The sequence below is a fragment of the Mus musculus genome, chromosome 10 (genome assembly GCF_000001635.26).
Source record: "Mus musculus strain C57BL/6J chromosome 10, GRCm38.p6 C57BL/6J".
Classification (NCBI taxonomy): domain Eukaryota; kingdom Metazoa; phylum Chordata; class Mammalia; order Rodentia; family Muridae; genus Mus; species Mus musculus.
In genome coordinates this window covers 62,603,595-62,629,176 of record NC_000076.6, presented here as the reverse complement: position 1 = coordinate 62,629,176, position 25,582 = coordinate 62,603,595, and the positions used below count along the sequence as shown (strand labels likewise).

General features: G+C 41.3%; 1 protein-coding gene across 9 annotated transcripts in view; it reads left to right on the top strand.

Annotated features, from left to right (window-relative positions):
• The window catches only part of Ddx50 (DExD box helicase 50), a 42,973-nt gene extending 29,588 nt beyond the window's left edge, over positions 1-13,385 (top strand). For 4 of the 9 annotated variants that reach the window (XM_011243608.3, XM_030245410.1, XM_030245408.1 and 1 more), the window contains 7 exons: positions 1,495-1,656; positions 2,895-3,014; positions 3,959-4,032; positions 4,250-4,409; positions 7,654-7,788; positions 9,548-9,592; positions 12,661-13,162. In XM_011243608.3, the coding sequence (XP_011241910.1) occupies positions 1,495-1,656; positions 2,895-3,014; positions 3,959-4,032; positions 4,250-4,409; positions 7,654-7,788; positions 9,548-9,592; positions 12,661-12,939 (975 nt within the window). In that variant the 3' untranslated portion in view covers positions 12,940-13,162. Of the gene's footprint in view, positions 1-1,494; positions 1,657-2,894; positions 3,015-3,958; positions 4,033-4,249; positions 4,410-7,653; positions 7,789-9,547; positions 9,593-12,660 lie in introns of all 9 variants that reach the window. The other 5 variants (NM_053183.3, NM_001358819.1, NM_001358820.1 and 2 more) reach the window with 2 other exon arrangements.
• Positions 13,386-25,582: the final 12,197 nt, after the last annotated feature.

The following is a 25,582-nucleotide window of genomic DNA, read 5'->3' as shown; positions in this document are numbered from 1 at the left end:
ATACTCAAAAAAACCTACTGGGGCTGGAGAAATGGCATAACAGTTAAGAACAATGGCTGCTGGTCTTCGAGAGAACCTGAGTTTGAATCCCAGTGCCCACAGGGTGGCTGACAACCATCTGTAACTCCAGTTTGATACCCTTCTGACTTTTGAGGGTGCAAAATGTGATGCACAGGCATTAATGCAGGTAAAGCACCGATACACATAAAATCTTTAAAACTATTAAAACTTACTTTTTGTGTGTGGTTTTATAAGACAGGGTTTCTGTGTGTAGCTCTGGTTGTCCTGGAACTCACTCTTTAGACCACGTTGGCCTCAAATATGCTTCTGCTTTCTAAGTACTAGAACTGAAGGCATGCACCACCACGCCTTGTTAAAATTTTTAATAGACCTAAACAAACAGAAAACCTGGGCATGTGGTACTTAGAATCTCTGCATTTAAGAAGCTAAAGCAGCAGGATAATGAGTTTGAGACTAGTTCAGGCAGCAACATTTTAAGGCTGTCTACAAAAACAAGGTACTAGACAATTTTCAGTCTAGCGTGTAGCTCAGTGATAGAGCCTTTTGTTAATCTCTAGGCAGTATTTGACTAGGACGACAAAGGATTCAAACCCTGGCACTGTGGACATACAATAGAAGTTATAGACTATCCTTCTAATGATTAGCAGTTATTTTTTAGGAGGCTGATATTAAATAAGACATATATTATGCAGTATATTTTCTGGGGTGTTTTGGGTTTTGAATTTTTTTACATTTACTTATGTATTTAGTGTACATGCACCTGGACACATGCCACAGTGTGAGTGTGGGAGATAGAGGACAGTTTACAAGATTCTGGTTTTCCCTTCTACCACATGGGTCCCAGGGATTTAACTCAGGTTGGCAGTCTTGGTGGCAAATGTCTTTCCCTACTGAACATTTCTCCAGCCCTGTTTTGTTTTGTTTTTGTTTTGTTTGTTTTAAAGACCTCATACTTTGTAGCTGGAGAGATGGTTCAACAGTTAAGGGCACTGACTGCTCTTCCAGAGGACCCTGATTCAAATCCCAACACCCACATGGCAGCTCACAACTGTCCCCTTATCTAGATCTGATACTCTCATGTAGTAATGCATGCAAGCACAATACCAATGCACATAAAATAAAAGTAAATACATCTTTTTGAAAAAGGTTTTAAAAAACATCATTCTGGGCTGGAGAGATGACTCAGCAGTTAAGAGCACTGACTGCTCTTCCAGAGGTCCTGAGTTCAATTCCCAGCAACCACATGGTGACTCACAGCCATCTGTCGTGGGATCTGATGCCCTCTTCTTGTCTGTCTCAAGACAACTATAGAGTATTCATAAACATAAAATAAATAAATAAATCTTTTAAAAAATACATTGTAATTAAAGATAAAATTGGAAAAGAACCCACAAGAGTTCAGACTGAATGGTGTTGGGATACTCAGTTTCAGGTATGATCCATACACTTAATTTTTTTCTTTTTTTCTAATAGAATGCTCAGTGTTTGCATGGAGACATTGCACAGTCACAAAGAGAAATTACCTTGAAAGGCTTCAGAGAAGGTAGTTTTAAAGTTTTGGTAGCAACCAATGTGGCTGCTCGTGGCTTGGACATTCCTGAGGTTGACCTAGTGATTCAGAGTTCTCCTCCACAGGTAGGACATGGGATGTGGTTTTAGAACAAGTTTTATAAGTGTTGCCTTATTTACAGAGTATTGCTTAAGATGTGGAACCTCCATCTTTCATGTGTTGTTGATCGTAATATGTCTTGTTAGCATGGTATTACATGGGCTCAGATGGCCTTCCCTTGTCAATAAGTAGCTGCATTGTTTGCATGGTGGCACATACAACTCTAGCACTCTAGAGGCACAGGCTGAAGGACACTGTATAGTCCAGGCTGTGTATCGATACATACCGAATCCCAAGCCAAAGAATGTGGTGACAACATGCAGAGCTCAAAGTTTCATATACTGAACTCTAGTGTATATAAATAAGTAGTCTTTTAAATTAAAATGAAATTATGTAATTTTTTGCTTCTTTTCCCTTCCTCTAACCTTTTCTAGATACTCTGCTTGCTTTCCCAAATTCATAACCTCTTCTTTTTGTATACACACACACACTTCTAAATACATAAATATAACTGCTCAGTCCTTATGCTACTCTCATGTGTATGATTTTAGGATTGACCTTGGTGCTATATAACCAAACTGGAGGCCTCTTCCCTGAGAAAGACGATTTCTCTTGCTCTTAGCATTCCTTCATTGTCTGTAGTTTCTTGTTTAGGGCTCTGTGAGATTTCCTTCTTCCCTTTTTGGCATGGCTGTTGTTGTCCTTGTTCTTGTCTTGGATAATATCTTTTATTTATTTAATAGAATTTTAGCATATAAATTACTTGTTATGTTGTTAAAGTATAGAAGGATTGAATTTATGTTTGCTTTTTTTGAGAAATGGTCTTAGACCAGGCAGCCCCAAAAGTCTTTTTCAACAGCCACCCAAGTACTGGAATTAAAGACCTGTACTACCAGACCTAATTTTTTGTTGTTGTTGTTGTTGTTGTTTGGGTTTTTTTGTTTTTTTGTTTTTTCTTTTGTGACTTTGATTGTTTTGTTTTTGAGATAGGATTTCTCTGTGTAGCCCTGCCTGTCCTGGAACTCATTCTGTAGACTAGACTGGCCTTGAACTCAAGAGATCTGCATGCCTCTGCCTTCTGAGTGCTGGGATTAAAGGCACTACCATCACCTGGCTTTTTTGGTGTTTTTGAGACAAGGTCTCAGCCTTAGATGGCCATAGTTTTGGATTAATCCTCTTGCTTCAGCCTCCTTAGTACTGATTACAATTATGGCTTGATTTGCTTGTCAAGTTTGTAAAATGAAGTTTCTTTTTGTTTTAATAGGATGTTGAATCCTATATCCATCGCTCTGGACGCACAGGTAGAGCTGGCCGGACAGGAATTTGTGTATGTTTTTATCAACCAAGGGAAAGAGGTCAACTGAGATATGTGGAGCAGAAAGCTGTAAGTAAATTGAAATTGTTTCATGCTTGTTATCTAAATGATCCCTTAGAAGAGAGTTTTTATATTTGTTCTCACAAATAAACCTTCCCATCATTCCTCAGCTTCAGCTGCATCTCGCTGTCAAGCATCTGGACAGCTTCATTTATATTGGCTGCAAGACTTTGCTTTACACAGCTTCTATTGTGAAGCCAGAAGATCTGACATACTCCTTTTTTCTTTTTTTATTAGATATTTTCTTTATTTACATTTCAAATGTTATCCCCTTTCCTGGGTTCCCATCCAAAAACCCCCTATCCCCTCCTTGCCTCCCTTACTCACCAACCCACCCACTCCTGCTCCTTGGTCCTGGCATTCCCCTACACCCGGGCATTGAGCCCTCACAGAACCAAGCTCCGGGGGTTTTTTGTTTATTTGTTTGTTTTTTAATTTCTCCCTTAATACAAAAGTTGAAAGTGTGTTAATGGTTTCAGTATCATCTAAACATTATAAATGGGTAGCTGATTTAATTAGCATTGCTATTTTAGATAGGTTGATAATACAATAGCCAGTTTTATTAAAAAATACATTTTTTATGGTCTGTACTTTCTTGTAGTTTTTCGTATTTTATCAATTTTGTTAATTTTTATATACTATTATATTTTATGAAATGAAAGTAGTAAACAATGTTGACAGATTGAAATGACTTTCTTTTCTCTTTTTGAATCAGCTTTGTTTTGCAAGTGAAGTTCCATGATATAATAACTAAGGGACAATTTTTAAGTTTTTTTTTTATTTTGTCTTTTTGGAATTGATTATAGATGGTTTGTTAGAAAAAGCATTTCTTTTCCTCTGCTAGGGCTTGGTAATCTTTTAAGTCCAAAAAATGGAAATTCAACAAACTATATTAATTTAGAAATTAACAATGACGACTTCCTTTTTCTTTAATATAATTCTTTCATTTTCAGGGAATTACTTTTAAACGTGTAGGTGTTCCGTCTACAATGGATTTAGTTAAATCTAAAAGCATGGATGCCATCAGGTACGCTTTCTGACCTTGCTGAGTAACCCCTCTTCTGTAGTCGACTTTCATCTGTAAGCTCTCCTAGTCCAAACTTGAGAAAATGCTAGTCAAGGGCTTTACCAGAAGACATTTAGTTACATTATTCTATGAAATGTTACTTTTCCCATTCCTGATTTTGTCTTTACCTTTTCCCCTGTATCCTGACCAAGAACATTTACTTTTTTTTAAACCACAGGTCTCTGGCTTCTGTTTCTTATGCTGCTGTTGATTTTTTCCGACCATCAGCTCAAAGACTGATAGAAGAGAAGGGGGCAGTGGATGCATTGGCTGCAGCATTAGCTCACATTTCTGGTGCATCAAGCTTTGAACCACGATCTTTGATAACTTCTGATAAGGTAGAAAAGTGTGAAGTGGTATTTGGCTAGATATGGTTAAAACTTAGCTGTAGCAGGTTATAGCACATCACTGAAATGCTTCATTGATTTCTTCAGTATATTGGGGTGTTGTTGCTGTTGTTTCCCTTTTTCGGTCTAGAAAACTCTTCCTCTTCTCATCTGATATACAAGCCTGCAATCCAAGCAGTAGGGAGAAATACTAGTAAAATAAACACCATCCACATTAATTCAACAGCTGTTAGTATTCTGTAACCTATGTTTTACATTCATTCTTCTGTAAACTATTTGAAAGTTGAAACATGAAGGCATTATTCTTAAATATTTTAATTTGTATCTTCAAAAAATAATGACATTCTACTTAATTAAAATATCACAGTCTAATCTGCTAACAAAGATAGTTCCATGTTAATAATATCTGTAGATTTGCTTCTGTCCATACAAAGCATAGCTCTCACTCCAAAGGGAATATGAAGTAGTTTAGTTTTGAGCTGTATGCCAGTTACCATGATTTGGATTTAGTTTGACAAGAAGGATATGTACCACCACAGAAGTGGTCTCATTTACTTTCATCGTCACAGAAGAAAGTCATGTCAGAAAATTTGCTACATACACTCTTAGGGACATCAGGTAGGCGGGTTATAGCCAGGTGAGGAAATCATTTGATGATACAGCTATCAGATTCATAGAAGCTATGGTCTGCTGAGATTGTGAAGTTTGTTGGGTTTTGTTTTACTGGACTGTTGAAAGACTGTTAGGTCAAATACAGAGGTAGGTGTTGAAAGGCTAGTAGGAAGTTGAAGTGGGGAGATAAAAAAATTCCAAATATAATTTTTGCTCTGGATTTGCAATATACCATCTTACTTAAGTTTTTATCTGTCAGCCACCCTGATAGAATCTTAAGCACAGGCATGGCTTGTGGCTTCCTTGCCTCCTAGGAATTTAGTTTATTTTATCTTCACAAAAGTGTCTGAAGGATTTCTAGATAAAGAAAAGAAAGTCCTTATTTTGTACCGTGTGGTACCAACTGAAGCTGGAGTTTTCATTTTGTTAGTTGCCAAGGATCTGCAAAGTGAGGCAAAGTAAGGATGTGCAGGGGTGTTGACGTGCTTGAGTGAGTATATGCGTGGCACTCATATGGCCTGCCTCCAGGTTAGTGTCAGATAGCAGATATACCACACCACAGCCATTCGTTGCAAATGGGTCACAGATTTGTTACTTTAACTGGGATATAAGTGGGGTTGAGGTAGGGGGTATGAGCCTTAAAAGGGGACAAGGGAGGTAGGAATATCAGTTGCCTTATAAAACTCATTTTAAAACTATTTTACTCTCTGAATAGTAATGTATATGGTCATCCTTTAGCACTGAGTAGATAGACCATCCCTAAAATTTCATCAAATATAAAATATAAATATTATATAATATACAATAAAATATAATATATAAAATATATTTACCAGGAGAAAAGCCAGAAAAGGTAGCTCATATTTGTAATCTCAGTACTCAGGAAACAGAGACAGTGGACTTCCAAATTTGAGACTAGCCTGTTGAACATAAAAAGTTTTAGGCCATCCGGGGCTACATACCGAAAACTTGTGCCAAAAAAGAAATATCAACCCCATGGGTACCCCTGGCTGGCCTGGAATTCACTGTGCAGGCTGGGTTGGCCTAGAACTCACAGAGATTCCCCTTGCTCAGGGATGCACCACTGTGTACCATCTGGTGTATTTTATTTTATTTTAGAGATAAAGTCTTATATATCTCAGGTTGGACTTGAAGTCACAACAGTTCTTCTGCTTCAGCCTCTCAAATACAAAAACAATTTTTAGGGCAGATGGTGGTAGTGCCTCTCCCAGGAGACAGAGTCAGGGGATCTCTGAGTTCAAGGATAGCCAAAGCTGTACAGAGAAATCCTGTCAAACTAAACAACCAAAAAAAAAAAAAAAAAAACAATTTTTAAACTGTACTTTTAAAGACAATGTTAAGGTACTTTTGAGGTCACTTATAGCTAATCCCTGTCCCGTGAAAATTCTTTGATTGGCCACAGAAATGCTTATCTGCATTCACAGTACTTGGCAAGCAGAGGTAGGAGAACTGCAAGTCTGAGGCCAGCCTGACCAAGAACCAACCATTTATTAGATAGGTCATTTGACTTGTAATTAAGTATTTTGGGAACAAGGTATTAATGGCTTGAAATTTTTCCCCTTCCCTCCCTCCCTCCCTCCCTCCCTCTCACCCCATGTCTAAGTTTTTGCCTGAACCTTATGCATGCAATGCCTTAGGAAGCCAGTGGAGAGTATCAGGTCCCTGGGACTGCTACCTTATAGAGGCTGGGAATTGAACCAGGGTCCTATGGAGGAGCAGCCAGTGCTCTATAACCACTGAGCTGTCTCTCCAGCCCTGATGTTTACAATGAATGACCTGTAGTGCATGTCCTGCGGGGTATTCTGCTTGCTACTGGTATGACTTCATTTTTTATCACTCTCTTGACTTCTCCAGTTATCTGAATCTATTTGACCTACCTTCTTCATTTACCAACTCTTGCAACTCTTCATGCTTACCCATTTTCTCGGCCCCCTTCCTCTTATTTTGGCTTCCTCCTTTATTTTGGTCTCTGTTCAGATATCACCATATGAGAGAAATCTTTCCTGATTATCCTGGTCCTCTTCTTCCTTTTTTTTCTATTTCCCAGCCCTTTTGGGTTACTCTTCCTGCCGCTTATCGCCGGTGTTGTATAAACTTTCTTACTATCTCTACCTCAACTCCCCACAAGAAGGCTATGTCCAGGAGAGGAAGGTCTGTTTGTCATAAAATCTTTATTCCCTATGTGGTTTCTGGTACATTGTAGGAACTCGTCACTATTTTTATGTGGTAGTCCTCCAAAAATTTAAAGATATTGATGTCTTTTTTTCACTGCTAAGTAACTGCTTTTTTAACATTTCCTGATTACTTTACTACTTTTCCTCCCAACTCTTCCTGTGATGTTCTGATCTAATTCTGTCTTGTAATGTGTAGGACATAGTCTCTGTGTGCTCTATAAGAGCAGTGTACAGAACATGTAAATAGTAGTCTTCTAGTATAGTTTCAGTGAAGTTAGTTTTCAATAGCCATGTTGTGCTGTTGGCACTCAGATACCACACAGATATTGCATGGGACCTGTGTAGTTGACTCAGGAAGCACCGTAGTCAAACTTCATTGTCCTGCTGCTGATTTTCTCCCAAATCTAATAGGACTTTTATTTCTAAAGGGGTTTGTGACCATGACTCTGGAGAGCCCAGAAGAAATACAGGATGTCAGCTGCGCTTGGAAGGAACTTAACAGAAAGCTCAGTAGTAATGCTGTGTCTCACGTAACCAGAATGTGCCTCCTGAAAGGAAATATGGTAGGATTATGTTCATAAGACTTCCATGATCAGCCGGGCGTGGTGGCGCACGCCTTTAATCCCGGCAGAGGCAGGCGGATTTCTGAGTTCGAGGCCAGCCTGGTCTACAAAGTGAGTTCCAGGACAGCCAGGGCTATACAGAGAAACCCTGTCTCCAAAAACCAAAACCAAAACAAACAAAAAAAGACTTCAATGATCTGTCTCCTCCTCTTTTTATGGATGATTAATACGATTTTATCACAGTTTTGGATTGTTCCCAACAATTGTGGGTTTATATAAATGATATATTCCTTCAGAGCTTCATGTCATTCTGTTTTGACTAATACTTAAGTTTTTGTTGCTATAATTACTTTAAGACAGGGTATTCCTATGTAGCCCAGACTGGCCTTGAACCCAGGACCATTTAATGAATGTTAGGATTGCAAGTAGATTAACCCTAAGACTTAAGTGATCTAAATTCCTGCTATGGCATACTTACTGTGTGTGTTTATTTTTTAAGACTAATTTATGTGTGTAACGTTTAAACAGCTCTTGGAAATACAGATTATTTATTGTACTCTGCTATTGGTTGTTAACAAGATTAATGATAATCTTTTTCTGTGAGGCAATATTTCATTATTGCCCAGGCTAGCCTTGAGCTCTTGCTTAATTTCATTCTACTTCTAAGATAACAAACATGTTCCTGAGTAACTTTCAGTAAAATGAACTTGTAAAATGAAAACTTACAGTAAAATGAAAAGCTTTTTTGTTTGTTTTTCCTTTTTTGGCACTGGGTCTCTTTACATAGCCATGGCTGCCCTGGAACTCACTATGTAGATCAGGCTGGCACACTCAGATACATCTGCCTCTGCTTTCTGAGTTTTGGGACTAAAGGTGTGGCTACCTATCCATCTTAAAGCTTAATCTTAGTGATTAAGATTTCTTTTAATGTTTTGAGAACTGTTATTTGTCTGAAATTACTATAGACTTGTTGTATCTTAAAAGCTGTTAACCAGATTGTTTATTAGAAATTATTATTATCTCTCAACTCTGTGAGAGAAAAACTTTCTTATCCCTGTTTTAACTTTTGGAATCTTAGTCTTTTGCAGTGCTAGGGTCTGACCCTTTGACTTGTATATCATAAGCAAGTACCATTCCACAGACCTGTGTTCCCAGTTCTCACTAATATTTTAAAGAAATCAGAAGGACCATTTTCATTTGGATTATTTGTTTTTGTTTTCTTTACAAGACAGGAAAGGGTTTCTCTTTGCATCCCTGGCTGTCCTGAAACCCATAGATCACCTGCCTCTCAATGCTGGGATTAAAGGTGTTCTTCACCACCACCCGGCTAGAAGAACCATTTTCTTTCTTTCTGTTTTTTGGAGGGGAGAGGTGGGGAACATTTAAGACAGAGTTTCTCTGGGTAGTTTTGGCTGTCCTGGAGCTCACTCTGTCGACCAGGCTATCTTCAAAACTCCCAAGTGCTGGGATTAAAGGCATGGGCTATCACTACCCAGCTAGAAGGACTAATTTTTAAGAGAAATGGAACAACTATAGTGTCTACGATAAGTCTTCTAGAGAATATTCTAGGTATTTAAAGAGTCTTACTAGTTATATTTAATTTTATCTCAGATTAAAAACTACATTATGTACTAAGTCATCTATGCTTATTTGTTACCTACAGTCATGGAATACATATTTTTTAAGAACAAAATTCAACAAATATTAATTAGAAAAATTAACTCATATCTAAATAAAAATCTTTTTATTTTCCTTTTAGGGTGTTTGCTTTGATGTTCCTACAAGTGAGTCAGAAAGATTACAGGTATTTAAATTTTTTTTACCTATTAAATAGCTGAGAATGTTTTTTAAAATAGTTTTGGAAAACACAGACACAGTGTCATTTGTCATCCTTAAATCAGTTAAGGACGTTCTTAATATGAAATATTGCCTGACCCATAATTAAAAATGTATTAAAGATAATTTCAAATGTAACGGTGAATTGGGAGCTGGAGAAACAGCTCAGTGGTTAAGACTACATGCTACTCTTACAGAAGACCTGGGTTCCATTGCCAGCACACACATGAAGATTCACAAAACCAGAGATCTGACACCTTCTAACCACCTCTGATACTCTACTACCCGTGTACAGGCATACATGTAGGCAAATTGCTTTCACAGATAAAGAAACTCTTTTTTTAAAAAATTGTGTAATTGAGTTCCCATACATACATAACCAGCTTCACCAATTTGATAATTGTGTGGATAGTTCTGTTTCATCTCCTTACTATCCATTGCCAGTGTTTACAGACAAACTCCAGGCATTATTTCAGTCTTAAGTATTCCTTCATATTTAAATGTTAGGGACTTAAACAATCATAATACCATAATTCCTTCTATACAACTGTCTTAGTCAGGGTTACTATTCCTGCACAAACATCATGACCAAGAAGCAAGTTGGGGAGGAAAGGGTTTATTCAACTTACACTTCCACATTGCTGTTCATCACCAAGGAAGTCAGGACTGGAACTCAAGCAGGTCAGGAAGCAGGAGCTGATACAGAGCCCATGGAGGGATGTTACTTACTGGCTTGCTTCCCCTGGCTTGCTCAGCCTGCTCTCTTATAGAACCAAGCCTACCAGCCCAGAGATGGCACCATCCACAAGGGGACCTCCCCCCTCGATCACTAATTGAGAAAATGCTTTACAGCTGGATCTCATGGAGCCATTTCCTCAACTGAAGCTCCTTTCTCTGTGATAACTCCAGCTGTGTCAAGTTGACACAAATCTAGCCAGTACAACAACCAATTTTTTTTTTTAAGTTTTGTTTTAAGATGTACTTATATGAATACACTATAGCTATCTTCAGACACACCAGAAGAGGGCATCAGATCCCACACATGGTTGTGAGCCATCATGTGCTTGCTAGGAATTGAACTCAGGACCTCTGGTAAAACAGTCAGTGCTCTTAACTGTTGAGCCATTTCTTCAGCTCACAACCAATTTTTTTTTTTTTTTAATATTTTGTATTTAAAACTGGGCAGTGGTGGTGCACACCTTTAATCCCATCACTTGGGAGGCAGAGGCAGGTGGATTTCTGAGTTTCAGGACAGCCTGGTCTACAGAGTGAGTTCCAGGACAGCCAGGGCTACACAGAGAAACCCTATCTTAAAAGAACCAAAAAAAAAAAAAAGCATATATTTATATTTTGTATTTAAATTTTCCCTGTTGTCTCTTGATTATTACTTTTTGCAGTTCTTAGGTTGGAAGCTAAGACTTTACACATGATAGCTAGGTTAACACTGAGCCTCTTTTCCCGCCTTACTGAATTATTTGCAGGGATTGGGAGGTGTTCTGTGTAGCCCTGTCTATCTTAGAACTTGCTCTGTAGACTAGGCTGGCTTTGAACCCAGAGATCTGTTTGCTTTGCCTCCTGAGTGCTTAGTGAGTATTTTTAAAATAAGTCCATCAAGTTCAGACATTGTAATTTGATGCAATTTGTAACTTTCTCTAAAATGTTTTATTAGATTTATTGAACAGAGAAGTCCACTAAATTCTTATAATCCAAATTTTTATTTTTTTTTTTTATGTCTTTGCTTTTATGTACATTTTGGGGAGGTAGTATTGAGACAGAGTCCTGGTATATAGCCTAAGCTGGCTTGGAGCTCACTCTATAGCTCAAACTTGATCTTTATATGAGCCCAATATCTAGCTTATTTATATACCTGTTTTTAAATTATTGGCATTGCATCATTTATTACATTATCTATGTATGGAGTAGGACATATGCACACTGTGTCCATACGTATAAGTTCAAAGACAACTTGACAAAATGGTCTCTCCTGCCTTGTTGGTCCCAGGCATAGAATGAAGTCATCAGAGTTGCTAACATGCACACCTATCCACAGAGCCATCTCTATACTTATTTTATAGAGTCATTAAAATATTGTGGATATGCCAGGCAGTGGTGGTGCACGCCTTTAATCCCAATACTTGGGAGGCAGAGGCAGGTGGATTTCTGAGTTCGAGGCCAGCCTGGTCTACAAAGTGAGTTCCAGGACAGCCAGGGCTACACAGAGAAACCCTTTTCGAAAAAAAACAAAAAAAAAAAAATGTGGGTACAAGTGGCCAGTGAAATGGCCTAGTGGTTAAAGGTGAAAGCTGCTTGATGTGAATTTGTTCCCTGGTATTCATATAAAGGTGGAAGAAGAGAACAAACTCCTCAAAAGGTTGTCCTTTGACCTCCATGTATGTGCCTATACAAGTATGTGCAGACAAAACATCTACATACATAAAAGTTAAAAAAATAAGTTTAAAGAAATATTGTGGATCCTTTTTTAAAAACAAAAATTGGGAATTGAACTGAAAGCTCTTATGAATGCTATGCAGATGTTGTAGTCCTCTTCTTACTTCTTCTTATTTGGTGACAAGGTCTCACTAGCTTGCCCACACTGGCCTTGAAGTAACTCAGTAGTAGCTTAAGCTACTTCAATGTTTCTGCATCAATCGGCCTCATGTCTGATTTTGCTTCTAGTTCTGTTGATGTGGTTGCTCAAAATACTTGACTGCTTTTTAGAGGTCTGTTTCACACATTGCTTTGTCCTGAGAAAGGGAATGCTGCCTTTTAGAAAACACCTGGGTAGACATTGAGAATCTTGGAATGGATCTGAGGGTTTCTCTATACTTGATCTTAGCCTGATGACTGAGAATCGAAAGAAACTTTCTTTTAAGGATTAAAATTTGAGCGTGTTGCAGTTTTGCCTATTTTGTGGTTTTCATTGTTCTAGACACTGAGCTAGTAGCTGAAGGAGGTAAAAAGAGCATCTTCTTGGCTCGCTTGCTGGTGTGTGGGTTTACTGTACATGTCTTTTAATCTGGCATATTGTTTTAACAGGCAGAGTGGCATGATTCAGACTGGATACTCTCAGTGCCAGCCAAATTACCTGAAATTGAAGAATATTATGATGGAAACACATCATCTAATCCCAGACAGAGGAGCGGCTGGTCTGGCGGCAGGTCAGGCCGTTCAGGACGGTCTGGTGGTCGATCTGGTGGCCGATCAGGTAGACAGAGTCGACAGGGAAGTCGGTCAGGAAGTCGGCAAGATGGTAGAAGACGAAGTGGGAACAGAAATCGATCAAGAAGTGGGGGCCATAAACGGAATTTTGACTGAGTGTTTGATAGTTAATCTTCCAGTGTGAGCTTGCCTATTTCTGTCTAATCATGTATATTATTCACCAAAAATTAGATCATCATAGTTGAGGTATTTGTCTGTAATTTGCAAAGAAGTTGGTCGTATTTTTTTAAAAAGTATTTCACAAGAATGGTTCTAAACAAATCTACTTATCTGGCTATACCTTTGAATTAAAAAAAAGCCCTTTTATTGTCTGTTTTTATTCTGTGTTAAGAGTTTTCTCAATGTAATTTTTTAAAATTTCTAAGATGTGACAGTCAAGTTAACCTTAAGGTTTCCTGTAATATATAAAATGTGGCATATTACACCATTCTTTCATGTGATGAAGGACAAAACCCTTTCTACATAAGGGCTGGTAGCTGGTGACTTGTTTGGTGAAGATTACTGGTTTAACTTAATAGACATATTCAGGTAGATTGGTGTGCAAGCAGTGTACACTCCTTTATCAATCATTTATAGAATGTCTCTATATCTACTCTCTGGTAATCACTAGAGCACACATTTATAAGCAGGGCACAGGCACTGATTTTATACAGCTCACTGTCTACAATCAACCAGAAACAATAGACACGAGAGAATAAAGACTGAGCCAAAAGCAGGTGTGGAATGCAGAGGACTGGGATGTGCCTATAGTAGGAAGAAGAATTCAGTTTTGTGATTGGTTTATTTTTTAGTTTTTTGGTTTATTGGCTTTTATGTAGCCTAGACTGGCCTCAAACTTGGACTGGTTACCACTGGCTAGATGACTGTGGAAGGGTGAGGAGCTTGCAGGCAGAGAGAACAACATATTCAGGAAGTCAGAGAGTATGTCCAAAGACTCTCAGTCTGCTTTGCCTGTAGTAGGTTAAGGGCAAGAGCAAGATTGAGTCCAATCTTGAGTGTTCAAAGCATTATCTTTATTGTTAAGGAATTCCTTTTTTTTTTAAACACTATATTTTATTCCCCCTCTCCCCTGACTCTTCCACATCCCATCCTCCTCCCCACCCCCTGTCTCCACGTGGATGTCCCCATCCCCCCACCCCACCTGACCTCTAAATTCCCTGGGGCCTCCAGTCTCTTGACTTAGTTAGGTGCATCATCTCTGAATGGTCCTCATATCAGCTGGTGTATGCTATCTGTTTGCTGGTCCAGTCTTTAAGAGATCTCAGGGGTCCAGATTAATTGAGACCGCTGGTCCTCCTATAGGATCACCCCGATCTTCTGCTTCTTTCAGCCTTCCCTAATTCAACAACAGGGGTCAGCTGCTTCTGTCCATTGGTTGGGTGCAAATATCTGCATCTGACTCTTTCAGCTGCTTGTTAAGTCTTTCCGAGGGCAGTCATGATAGGTCCCTTTTTGTGAGCACTCCATAGCCTCAGTAGTAGTGTCAGGCCTTGGGACCTCCCCTTGAGCTGGATCCCACTTTGGACCTGTCGCTGGACTTTCTTTTCCTCAGGCTCCTCTCCATTTCCTTCCATCCTTGTAATTCTTTCAGACAGAAACAACTTTGGGTCGAGATGTGACTGTGGTAGGGTAACCCTATCTCCCACTTGATGTCTTCCTGCTGGAGGTGGGCTCTATAAGTTCGCTTTCCTTATTGTCAGGCATTTCATATAAGATCCCTTCCTTTGAGTCCTGAGAGTCTCTCACCTCCCTGGTCTCTGGTGCATTCTGGAGGGTCCCCCTAACCTCCTGTTTCCCAAAGTTGCCTGTTTCCATTCTTTCTGCTGGCCCTCAGGGCCTCAGTCCTTTTCCCTTACCCAATACCAGATCAAATTCCCCTCTACACTACCCTTCGCCCCGCCCCAGTCCACTTTCCCTCCCAGGTTCTTCTCTCACTCCCCACTTGTGATTGCTTTCTTCTCTCTCCTGAGTGGGACGGAGGTGTCCTCAATTGAGCACTTTAGCTTGTGGACCTTTTTGAGTTCTGTGGACTGTATCTTGGGTATTCTGTACTATTTTTTTTTTTTTTTTTTTTTGGCTAATATCCACTTATTAGTGAGTACATACCATGCATGTCCTTTTGGGTCTGAGTCACCTCACTCAGGATGATACTTTCTAGTTCTATCCATTTGCCTGCAAAACTCAGGATGTCCTCGTTCTTAATAGCTGAGTAGATTCCATTGTGTAAATGAACCACATTTTCTGTATCCATTCTTCTGTCGTGGGGCATCTAGGTTGTTTCCAGATTCTAGCTATCGCAAATAAGGCTGCTTTGAACATAGTAGAACTCGTGCCCCTGTGGTATGGTGGTGCATCTTTTGAGTATATTCCCTAGAGAGGTATAGTTGGCTCTTCACATAGAAGATCTATTTCCAGTTTTTTGAGGAACTTCCAGATTGATTTCCAGAGTGGTTGTATCAGTTTGCAATCCCACCAGCAGTGGAAGAATGTTCCTCTTTTCTCTGTATCCTCTCCAACATGTGTTGTCACCTGAGGTTTTGATCTTAGCCATTCTGATTGGTGTAAGGTGGAATCTCGGGGTTGTTTTGATTTGCATTTCTCTGATCACTAAGAACTTTGAACATTTCTTTAGGTGCTTCTCAGCCATTCGTGATTCCTCAGTTGTGAATTATCAGTTTGGTTCTCTACCTCATTTTTTGATAGGGTTGTTTGGTTTTTTGGTGATTAACTTCTTCTTCTGCACTTGGGAGGCAGAGGCAGGCAGATTTCTGAGTTCGAGGCCAGCCTGGTCTACAGAGTGAGTTCCAGGACAGCCAGGGCTACACAGAGAAATCCTGCCTCGAAAAACAAAACAAAACAAACAAACAAAAAGGAAGCTGGATGATGAGATTGAGGCCAACTTGGGTTACATTGTAAGACTCAAGTTACACATGTAGCAAATCTCAAGTTTTTAGAGATTTGGCTGTGGATAAGGGAGAAGAAACTAAAGTTAGGAATAGAAGATTCTTAATAGCGTTCTCACGCCCGGCCAGGAAGAACACAACAGACCAAAATCTTCTGCGGCAAAACTTTATTGCTTACATCTTTGGGAGCCAGGAGGGCAAGCGCCCAGCGCCCAGCCCCAAAAACGAAAGCCCCTTCTATATTTTTAGGAGCCAGAGCTCCGGCGCGCCAAAGCGCAGAGCGTGCTCTATTGTTTACATCTTTAGGCAGCGAGAGAGCGCAGGGCGCGCAGAGCCAGAGAGATGCCAGCGAGAGAGAATGGCGGAAAACCCCGTCCCCTTTTTTAGGAGCGTTATATTTCGCCTAGGACGCATCACTCCCTGATTGGCTGCAGCCCATGGCCGAGCTGACGTTCACGGGAAAGGTAGAGTACAAGTAGTCATAAAATACCCTTGGCACATGCGCAGATTATTTGTTTACCACTTAGAACACAGGATGTCAGCGCCATCTTGTGACCCAACATCTCCCCCTTTCCTTTTAATAAGAGCAAATAGGCCACCCAACTAATGAGAGTGGAGATAGAGGTCAAATCCCCAGTGTGTAGGTAAAGGAGCCATGTACAGGATTAGCTCTTAGGCTCACAGGCTTTTACCCAGAGCAACCCTGACCTGCTCCCGTGTCGTTTTGCCTGGAGAGAAGGACACTTGGACACTCAACCTTCTTGAAAGATGACATGTCTCCCTAGAATAGGCTCATATATGCCGCAGAGCCTTTCTACTGCAGTGCTTAGCCGTGCAACTCTCTCGGGCTGCTGAAGCACACTCACTCTATCCCGTGCAATGAGACTAGCCTCGTGAGATGTAAGAGCTGAGTGGTCAGCGACCTATTGCCTAAGCATAGATATATCAGGGGAAGCTCCATGTTCTAGTCCTGCAAGCGCCTGGGCAATAACCACCTTGTCTCTCCTAGTTTGGGCCTTAAGCTTACAGACCAATCAAAGAAGCAACACTAATCCACAGCAAAGTGTATCTCCAAATAATATTAATCCCACCCATTTTTTAAAGAAAGAAAATGCTGAGGAGATCCAATTGGGTAATCCTTTGGTCAGGGACAGGTCCAAGCGCGTGGAGTTGACCTGAAGTCTCAATTCCCGAAGGATCTGTTCAAATTCAGCCGTCCAATTCTGTAACATATACTGAAAAAGACTTTTTGACAAATTAGCTGTCCTAGTAAATTTAACATACTGAATGGAAATAACACACAATCCCGGAAACTTTTGTTCACATCCCTGCTGAGTTATTTGTCATAATACATCTAGTTGTATCTGGACAAGATCTATGAGTTGATTAACCAGCATGAGACCTCTCTGTATCTTGACATTAGCTGAGGCCTGTTCATCTATGACTGTAGTCACTGAGGCTGACAAAGTGTTAATGGTGTCAGTCGTCTGGACCTGTCCAGACAGAGCCAAGGCTGTCTGAATCAAGGCTAAACCCAGTTCCTAGTTAGTGGTAAAAAAGCAGGAGAATACTTGAGCATTATACATCACCGTCATTGGGAGTGGAAATATCGACATTATCCCCCAACACTGCTCTCTCTTTATTATTGACGCCCTGGACATCACCAAGACGAGGGACATTAGTATTCCCTTGGTCAGTCTGGATTTTTCGGGTGAGTCTTTCTGGTATCCAAAATGGGTTGTCTTCATTCTGTGGGAAAACACAGACCGCTCCCCTGGATCTTATCAAAATAGGATCCGGGCCATACCATTTATTATCAAGGACATTTTTCCATTTAACCATCTCATTGGGCCTATCTGGCTCTGAACAATGACGTTCAGCCGCAGTATGGCCATGAGCATCAATATTTAAAAAATTGAGTGTAAAGAGTGCCATAGACACAGACACTCTTGGTGCTCGGGGTAAAATCTCTTCAAAAGTTCCCCTCTTCTGTTTTATAAGATAGGCTTTGAGGGTGCGATGCGCACGCTCAACAATACCCTGTCCTTGAGGGTTGTATGGAAGTCCAGTCAGGTGGGTTACGTCCATCTGACGGCAGAACTGCTGGAATTTTTGAGACGTATAAGCTGGTCCATTATCAGTCTTAAGGAGGTTGGGTTTCCCCCAAGCACTCCATGCCTCAAGACAATGTTGAATCACATGTGAGGCTTTTTCTCCGGTTAACGGAGAGGCAAACATGATGCCAGAACATGTGTCAATGGACACATGGAGATATTGAAGTTTTCCAAAGGAAGAAACATGTGTAACATCCATTTGCCAGACCTGTAGAGGTCGAATACCGCGTGGGTTAATTCCCACATGAGGAACTGGCAAGAACTCACAGCAGCTTTGACATTGAGTAACAATGTCACGGGCTTCTTTTCTTGTCAAGGAGAAACGACTGCGTAATGTTTCAGCCGTCACATGAAAATTGTTATGAAAATTTCTTGCAGCCTCTACCGGGGATGATAGGGCAGCAGCCACCACTTTAGTGGCCTTATCTGCCAAATCATTTCCCAGAGCCATGGGGCCAGGTAGGCCTGAATGGGCTCTAACATGAGTAATATAAACAGGAAATCTTCTAGATAACAAAACTAATTGTATCTGCTGAAAAATATTGGCAACTCTACTGGAAGGCTTAATCACTCCAGCCACTTCTAAAAGATTTACTGCATTAACCACATAACAGGAATCTGACACAATATTAAGGGGTTTTAAAAAGGTTTTTAAAACTTCTAAGACCACTAAACATTCTACCACTTGAGGTGAATTTTCATTATATTGTTTGGATACCACTTTACCATTAGCCACATAGGCACCTATGCCAGTTTTTGATCCATCAGTATATACCACAATCCCATTTTTAAGTGGGTTTCTTCTAAACATGTAAATATTGATTTCTCTCAAAGGAGGAAATATGCGTGACATCCATTTGTCAGACCTGTAATGGCCTGACGCCACGAGGGTTTACCCCTACGTGAGTAGACAAAATTTGACAACAATCTAAAGGCATTATTAAGTAATCAGAATCATTTTCAGTAGAACCAATCTCTCTGGCAGCTCTAGGAATATCAGAGGAAGAAAAAACAGCCATGTAGGCTTGGCAAAATTATTAGTTGAGCTATTTTGTCCCCTTGTGATATAGAAAAGACAACTTGAGGACAAGAACAGAGAACCTGAAGTTCCCCTTTACAATCCTGATCTACAACTCCAGGGTGGACAATAAGACCTTGTAGGCTGCAAGAGCCTGCCTCTGTCATTATTGTCCAGTGGCTTCACCTGCTCGGGAGAGCGCCTTCCAGGCCCTAATAGCCTTTTCATCTGATTCAGAACTATTAAGAACTGGCTCCTTGAGCTCACCTAGTGATGAGTATAGGCTCCTTCTCCTAGAGACCTCCGCTAATTGATCTTTTTTCTTTTCTTTTTCCTTCTCCTTCCTTCTAATCTCTCCCCAGGTATTCTTACCTGACCTAAACTTTTCCTCGGGTTCAAGACCCTTGGAAAGGCCTGTATACTTATTTTGTGAACCATATTTTCTCTTTGCTCCTACTCTCTCTCCCCGCTTTACTTCTGATAGATTGTCCTGAATTTCATCTAGAATCCTTAGCCCTATCTTAATCACCTGATAACATGTGAAAAGGAACAAAAGGGCTTCTAACACTAGAGAAAGTTCAAGGCCAAACATACCTTATAAAGCTATTTTCCACTTTACTTCTGATAGACTGTCTTGAATTTCCTTAGAAAGTTCAAGGCCAGGCTTACCTCGTAAAGCTATACTTACGGGTTACCGCCGTTCCCCAGCTGAAAAGTTCTGAATTCATGTAGTTGAATCCTTCTTAACAGTCTGCTTTACGGGAACCTTTATTACCGCGACCCGCAGTTCTGGTTCTGGAATGAGGGATCTTCCTTGCGCCGGTGAAACTCCCGTCCCGAGTTTCCTCCCGGGTTTTTTCTTCCCGGATTTTTTTTTCGTCCCGGAATTTCTCGTCCCGGATTTTCTCGTCCCGGGTTTCAGCACCAATTCTTAATAGCGTTCTCACGCCCGGCCAGGAAGAACACAACAGACCAAAATCTTCTGCGGCAAAACTTTATTGCTTACATCTTTGGGAGCCAGGAGGGCAAGCGCCCAGCGCCCAGCCCCAAAAACGAAAGCCCCTTCTATATTTTTAGGAGCCAGAGCTCCGGCGCGCCAAAGCGCAGAGCGTGCTCTATTGTTTACATCTTTAGGCAGCGAGAGAGCGCAGGGCGCGCAGAGCCAGAGAGATGCCAGCGAGAGAGAATGGCGGAAAACCCCGTCCCCTTTTTTAGGAGCGTTATATTTCGCCTAGGACGCATCACTCCCTGATTGGCTGCAGCCCATGGCCGAGCTGACGTTCACGGGAAAGGTAGAGTACAAGTAGTCATAAAATACCCTTGGCACATGCGCAGATTATTTGTTTACCACTTAGAACACAGGATGTCAGCGCCATCTTGTGACGGCGAATGTGGGGGCGGCTCCCAACAGAAGATAAGGTGGTGGTTAGGACTTTTGTACGTGAGGATGATGCAAGAGGGGCATCCCATCCATGTTGAAATAATAGGAAGAGCAGAAAGGAGGGTACTATGGAAAGTATAACTGGAGCTATCAGAACACAAGTGTGAGATGAAGCACAAAACTAGAGAGTTTACCTTTAGCTAGGTGAGAGCAGTGCCTTACTGTATTTTGTCAGGAAAAAAATAACAAAACAAAAAAAACCCATGTATTTGAGTGTGGTTGTTGAGGTAAAAAGTAGAGGTTAGCTGGGCCGTGGTGGCACCCGGGAGGCAGAGGCAGGTGCATCTCTGAGTTGGAGGCCAGCCTGGTCTGCATAGTGAGTTCCAGGACAGCCAGGGCTACACAGAGAAACCCTGTCTTGAGAAATTAAAAAAGAGGCCGAAGTTAGATTTGCAGTAGTTGCAATGTGGAGAATGAAGTGATGAGTCCCCTCAGCCAGAGAGTTCTCATTCTGTGTAGGAGCGGAGATGGATGCAGGTGGCTGACCGCTGGTGGGTTCCTCTCTGAGCGGGGAGAAGATCGACAGACCACACACACTGAGCAGCTTTGGCAGCGTGATTAATGTCTGTGGCATGTAGGCTGAGGAGAGAAGGAGTACAGTGTAATGGGGCAGAGAACTGAAGGCCTGCCAGAGCCGGTGAGATTGGAGGTCTAAAGAGTAAGGGAAGGGAAAATGAGTGGGAGGAGCTGCAGATAGGAGCAGCCTAACCAGGTGGGCCCAGCCTGGAAGTGGAATTTAAGCTAAAATCCTAGAGGAGAGCCTCAAACTGAAGAACAGAACTCAAGTGAGCTGCAGCCAAGATAGAAGTAACTGAGACGGAGACAACTACGAGTCTGTATTGCATGGATAGCAACTCTGGGTTCATCTGTGAGCAGTTCAGGAACTAAAGAAAAAAAATACTTCAAGACAGACCCCAACCCTAGTGAGATTCTGGAGGTCTTGACTGACACACTCAAACTGACAAAAGGAGACATTAGGATTTGATTCCTTTATGGAAGGCATGACATGGAGCCTAAGCAGTTGTCTGAGGCCCACACATCTGCGCTGCAGTCAAGGGAGGAACATACCTCTGGGCCTCACCTTTTTGGAAGCTATGGATCATACTTTGGCCTAAGAGTTAATGTACCTCTGGCACAGGATTGGGGAAGGTGCTCCATACCCGTAGGTTCTAACAAGCAGAACCCCGAGGAGTCCTCCCAAAATGACCTTGTACTCCCCTAAGCTTTGGAAGCTTTGAAGAGTCTCACTCTTCCGGTTACCAAAGCAGAGATGGCATGTCACAGGATTTCTGACTCCCTAGCATCATAGGCTCTTTTTGTTAATGTTTTTTCAACTTCTTTCTTGGGGCAGGGGACAGTTGGGTTTTATGTCTGTCAGTGGTACATTAATAATAAACCTAGCTATTCTGGCGGGTTGGGGAAGGGAAGGGAAGGGACAGAGAGATGGCTCAGTGGTTAAGAGCAGTGACTGCTCTTCCAGAGGTCCTGAGTTCCCAGCAACCACATGGTGGCTCACAGCCATCTGTAATGGGATCTGATGCCCTCTTCTGGTGTGTCTGAAGAGAGTGACAGTGGATTTGCATATATTCACATACATAAATTAATCTTTTTTTTTAAAGAGTACACTGTTCTTGCAGAGGACCCAATTTCCAGTTCCAGCACCCATACTGAGCAGCTCACAACTGCCTGTTAACTGTAGTTTCAGGTGATCTGATACCCCTCTTACGTCCTGCATGCACATACACACACATGTATGCACACATGTATACATACAAGTAATGGTTTTAAAAGAATATGGATTACTTGTTTTTTAAAGTAGGAGTAAGCCAGGCATATTCTTGCATACCTTTAATGCGCGAATAAGGAAGAGGCTGGTGAGTCTCTTGTGTTTGAAGCTCGGCAGATATATATATATATATTAAATCCCAGGCCAGCCAATGTAATATAGTGAGACCATGTCTAAAAGGTTAGAAAACACAGAAAATTCTGGTATGTAGACCAGTTGGTAACAAACATGCTTAATTGAGTATGAAGGACTGGGAAGTAACTGCCACACGTTTGTGGACAGTGAAAGCTAGCATGAGGAACAGACAAGACTGCGGAAGAAGATTTGACCTGATTCCAAAATGTCAGTGAAGGGTAGGTTTGGTAAGTTACTAAAAGAAGTTATGTTCAGTTTACAAGGGCTTTCGTGTGAAAGTGAAGGAGAGTGTGTGGAAATGGGTTTGACAGGAGTGCACATGGACTATGAAGGACAGAACAGCACGGGTATGAGGAGGCTGGGTGAAGTCTGCTAGAGCCAGATGTCAGCTCACCCAAGGAGGGGACACAAGTACTGCTAGAGTAAGCCCTGGTTAGGAACCCACTGCTTATAAGATGGCAGTTTACAAGATGGCACCAGTAGCATTAATCTCCTGTCCCCTAAAACCAGATTCACGAAGCTTAAAAACATACTACAAAAATCGTGGGCGGTATGATTATAGATAACTAACCTTGAAAAATTGTATGTAGACATTGAGATCGATTACCCATTTGTATAGGAGTTGTTTGCACTCCCACAGTACAATTCATAATCTCCTCCGTAGGGTTAGCAGGCCCTTGGTCATAAGGACAAGGTAGCCAACCAAGAAGATTCACTAACCATCATATCTCCCCAACTTATTTGGAGGACTAGGAATATAAGCTGGTTTAGCTTGGGTTTTATTGCTTCGTATAGACACCCTGACCATGGCAGCTCTTGTAAAGGACAACATTTAATTGGCAAATAGCTTGCAGGTTCTGAGGTTCAGTCCATTATCATGGCAGGAAACTTGGCAGAATTCAGGTAGGTGTGGTGCAGGAGGAGCTGAGAGTTCTACATCTTGATCTGAAGACCACCAGTAGACTGTCTCCCAGGCAGATAAGACAGGATCTCAAAGCCCATCCCCACAGTAACACACTTCGTCCAACAAGGCCACACCTAATAGTGGCACCCCCTGGGTCAAGCATACACAAACCAACACATTCCACTCCCTGGCCCCCATAGGCTTGTTCAAATGCATGAGTCTGGGCACCATATGTAGCCATAGCATAATGAGAAATAGATTTAGTCCAATTTCAAAAGTCCCCATAATCTGTTACAGTCTCAACAATGTTAAAAATTCAGTCTCAAGCCGGGCGTGGTGGCACACTCCTTTAATCCCAGCACTCGGGAGGCAGAGGCAGGGGGATTTCTGAGTTCGAGGCCAGCCTGGTCTACAAAGTGAGTTCCAGGATAGCCAGGGCTATAAAGAAACCCTGTCTTGAAAAACCAAAAAAAAAAAAAAAAAAAAAAAAAAAGTTCAGTCTCTTCTGAGATTCATCCAATCACTTAATTGTAATCTATAAAGTCAAAATCAGAAAGCAGATCATGTACTTCCAACATCACAGGATATACAGTATTCCAAATGTCATAGGAAATACTGGACCAATGCAAGACAGGAAACCAGCTGGTCGAACTCCAAACTCTGTGGCTCCATATCTGATGTCAAAGTGCTCATCAGATCTCAAAACTCCTTTTGTCCTTGTTACTAGCATATCTGGCATTCAGCAGCAGCATACTTCTTTTGGGCAGGTTTCACTGCCTGTTAACTTTCCTTGGCTCCATCAACACCTTCCCTAGTCTGCATCCTGATGTCAAAACGTCTTTGTAGGACACAGGTTGATTCAATTCGGTAAGTTTTCTCCCCATAATTCAATGCCTTTCAGCAGCTGCTGTCCCTACTTTATAGTAAAGTATTATGCAATCTATCTCTCAGATTTCTCCGTGAGGAAGGTTGCTGATTATTCTCGCTGAGGGTTAATAGGTCTGCACCTTTGTGATGGTGAACTCTTAACTTTATAGTCAAGTCTCTACTACACTGCCTGAGTACTAGTACATTCACACCATGTCATGCTGTGTCCACAGTGTCCTGAGCAGTTTTGGGTGAATGAGCAGTGCCTGTTTTCTGCCTTCCAGAACTCAGAATCTGGTGAAATAGTAGAATATATAAGTCCAAATTCATGGCAGTGCAGTGACTAGCAAAGTCAGAGAGCAAGAGACATAATAGACCTTCACTTGGCAGAGACTGAAGAGATGGCTTAGCTTAAGACCCAGCCCCAAGGCATCCAATGCCCACTTCTGGTCTCCAAGGGTCACAGAAGGCATGTGCACAACCACAGAGACCACACACATACACATAAAACCAACAAAAGCGCTGGGAATAGCCATTTAGGCAAAAGCACAGAATAGCTAAAGAAATTAACATTCTCTAAGTATTGCTATAGTTTTTCTCTGGAGAAAACAGTGGTGAGTGAACACAAGGGCTTTCTGGGCATTGGTTTTGTTTTTTTGTTTCTTAAGATTTATTTATTTTACTTATATGAGTACATTGTAGCTATCCTCAGACACACCAGAAGAGGGCATCCGATCCCAGTACAGATGGTTGTGAGTCACCATGTGGCTGCTGGGAATTGAACTCAGGACCTCTGGAAGAGCTGCCAGTGCTCTTAACCGCTGAGCCATCTCTCCAGCCCCTGGGCTTTGTTTTCATCAGCTATTGAAAGGCTTCTTGTATCATCACTTCAAGTGTGGTGATAAGCATGTAGCTAAATGTTGGCAAGGTGCATTTCAACGATCTACCTGCTAAAGGTTACCTTTTCTATCAGTAGGGCTTCTAACAAAATTAAATAATAGCTTCTATCTTAAAAGAAAAAAAAATCTTAGCTGGGCAGGGGTGACACACAACTTTATTTTCTTTTTTCCGTGAGTATTTTGCATTTCAGCCTTCTGAGGCTCACCTCAGACCCCAAGTCCAAACGCAGTGCAGTGCTCAAGATTTGAATCCAGAGTTTCTTTCACTACACTCCGTTGTCTCCTCAAAATTAGCATACATTACAATGGATCCATTTAGAAATATCTTAGGGCCTGTGAGATGGTTCAGTCCATATGGTGTTTGCTACCTCTTGATGCAAGCTTGAAGAATTGAGTTCGATACCCAGAACTCACATAAAGAAGAGAATCGGTTTCACTTTCATTTTTCAAACTACTGTGATAAACTGTCTCCCAAGTCCCCGAATCACTGGTTCTTCAGAAGAAGTTCTAAAACGTATTACCAGTGTGGTCGTGCAAATATTTAATCCCAGCATAGGCAGATCTCTGAGTTCAAGGGCAGTCACGGGTGTACAGTGAAAGCCTGACTCAAAACGAGCATTGTCACTGATCATTCAATTGGCCTCTTTCCCTTATCCAATGGTAGTAGTAAAC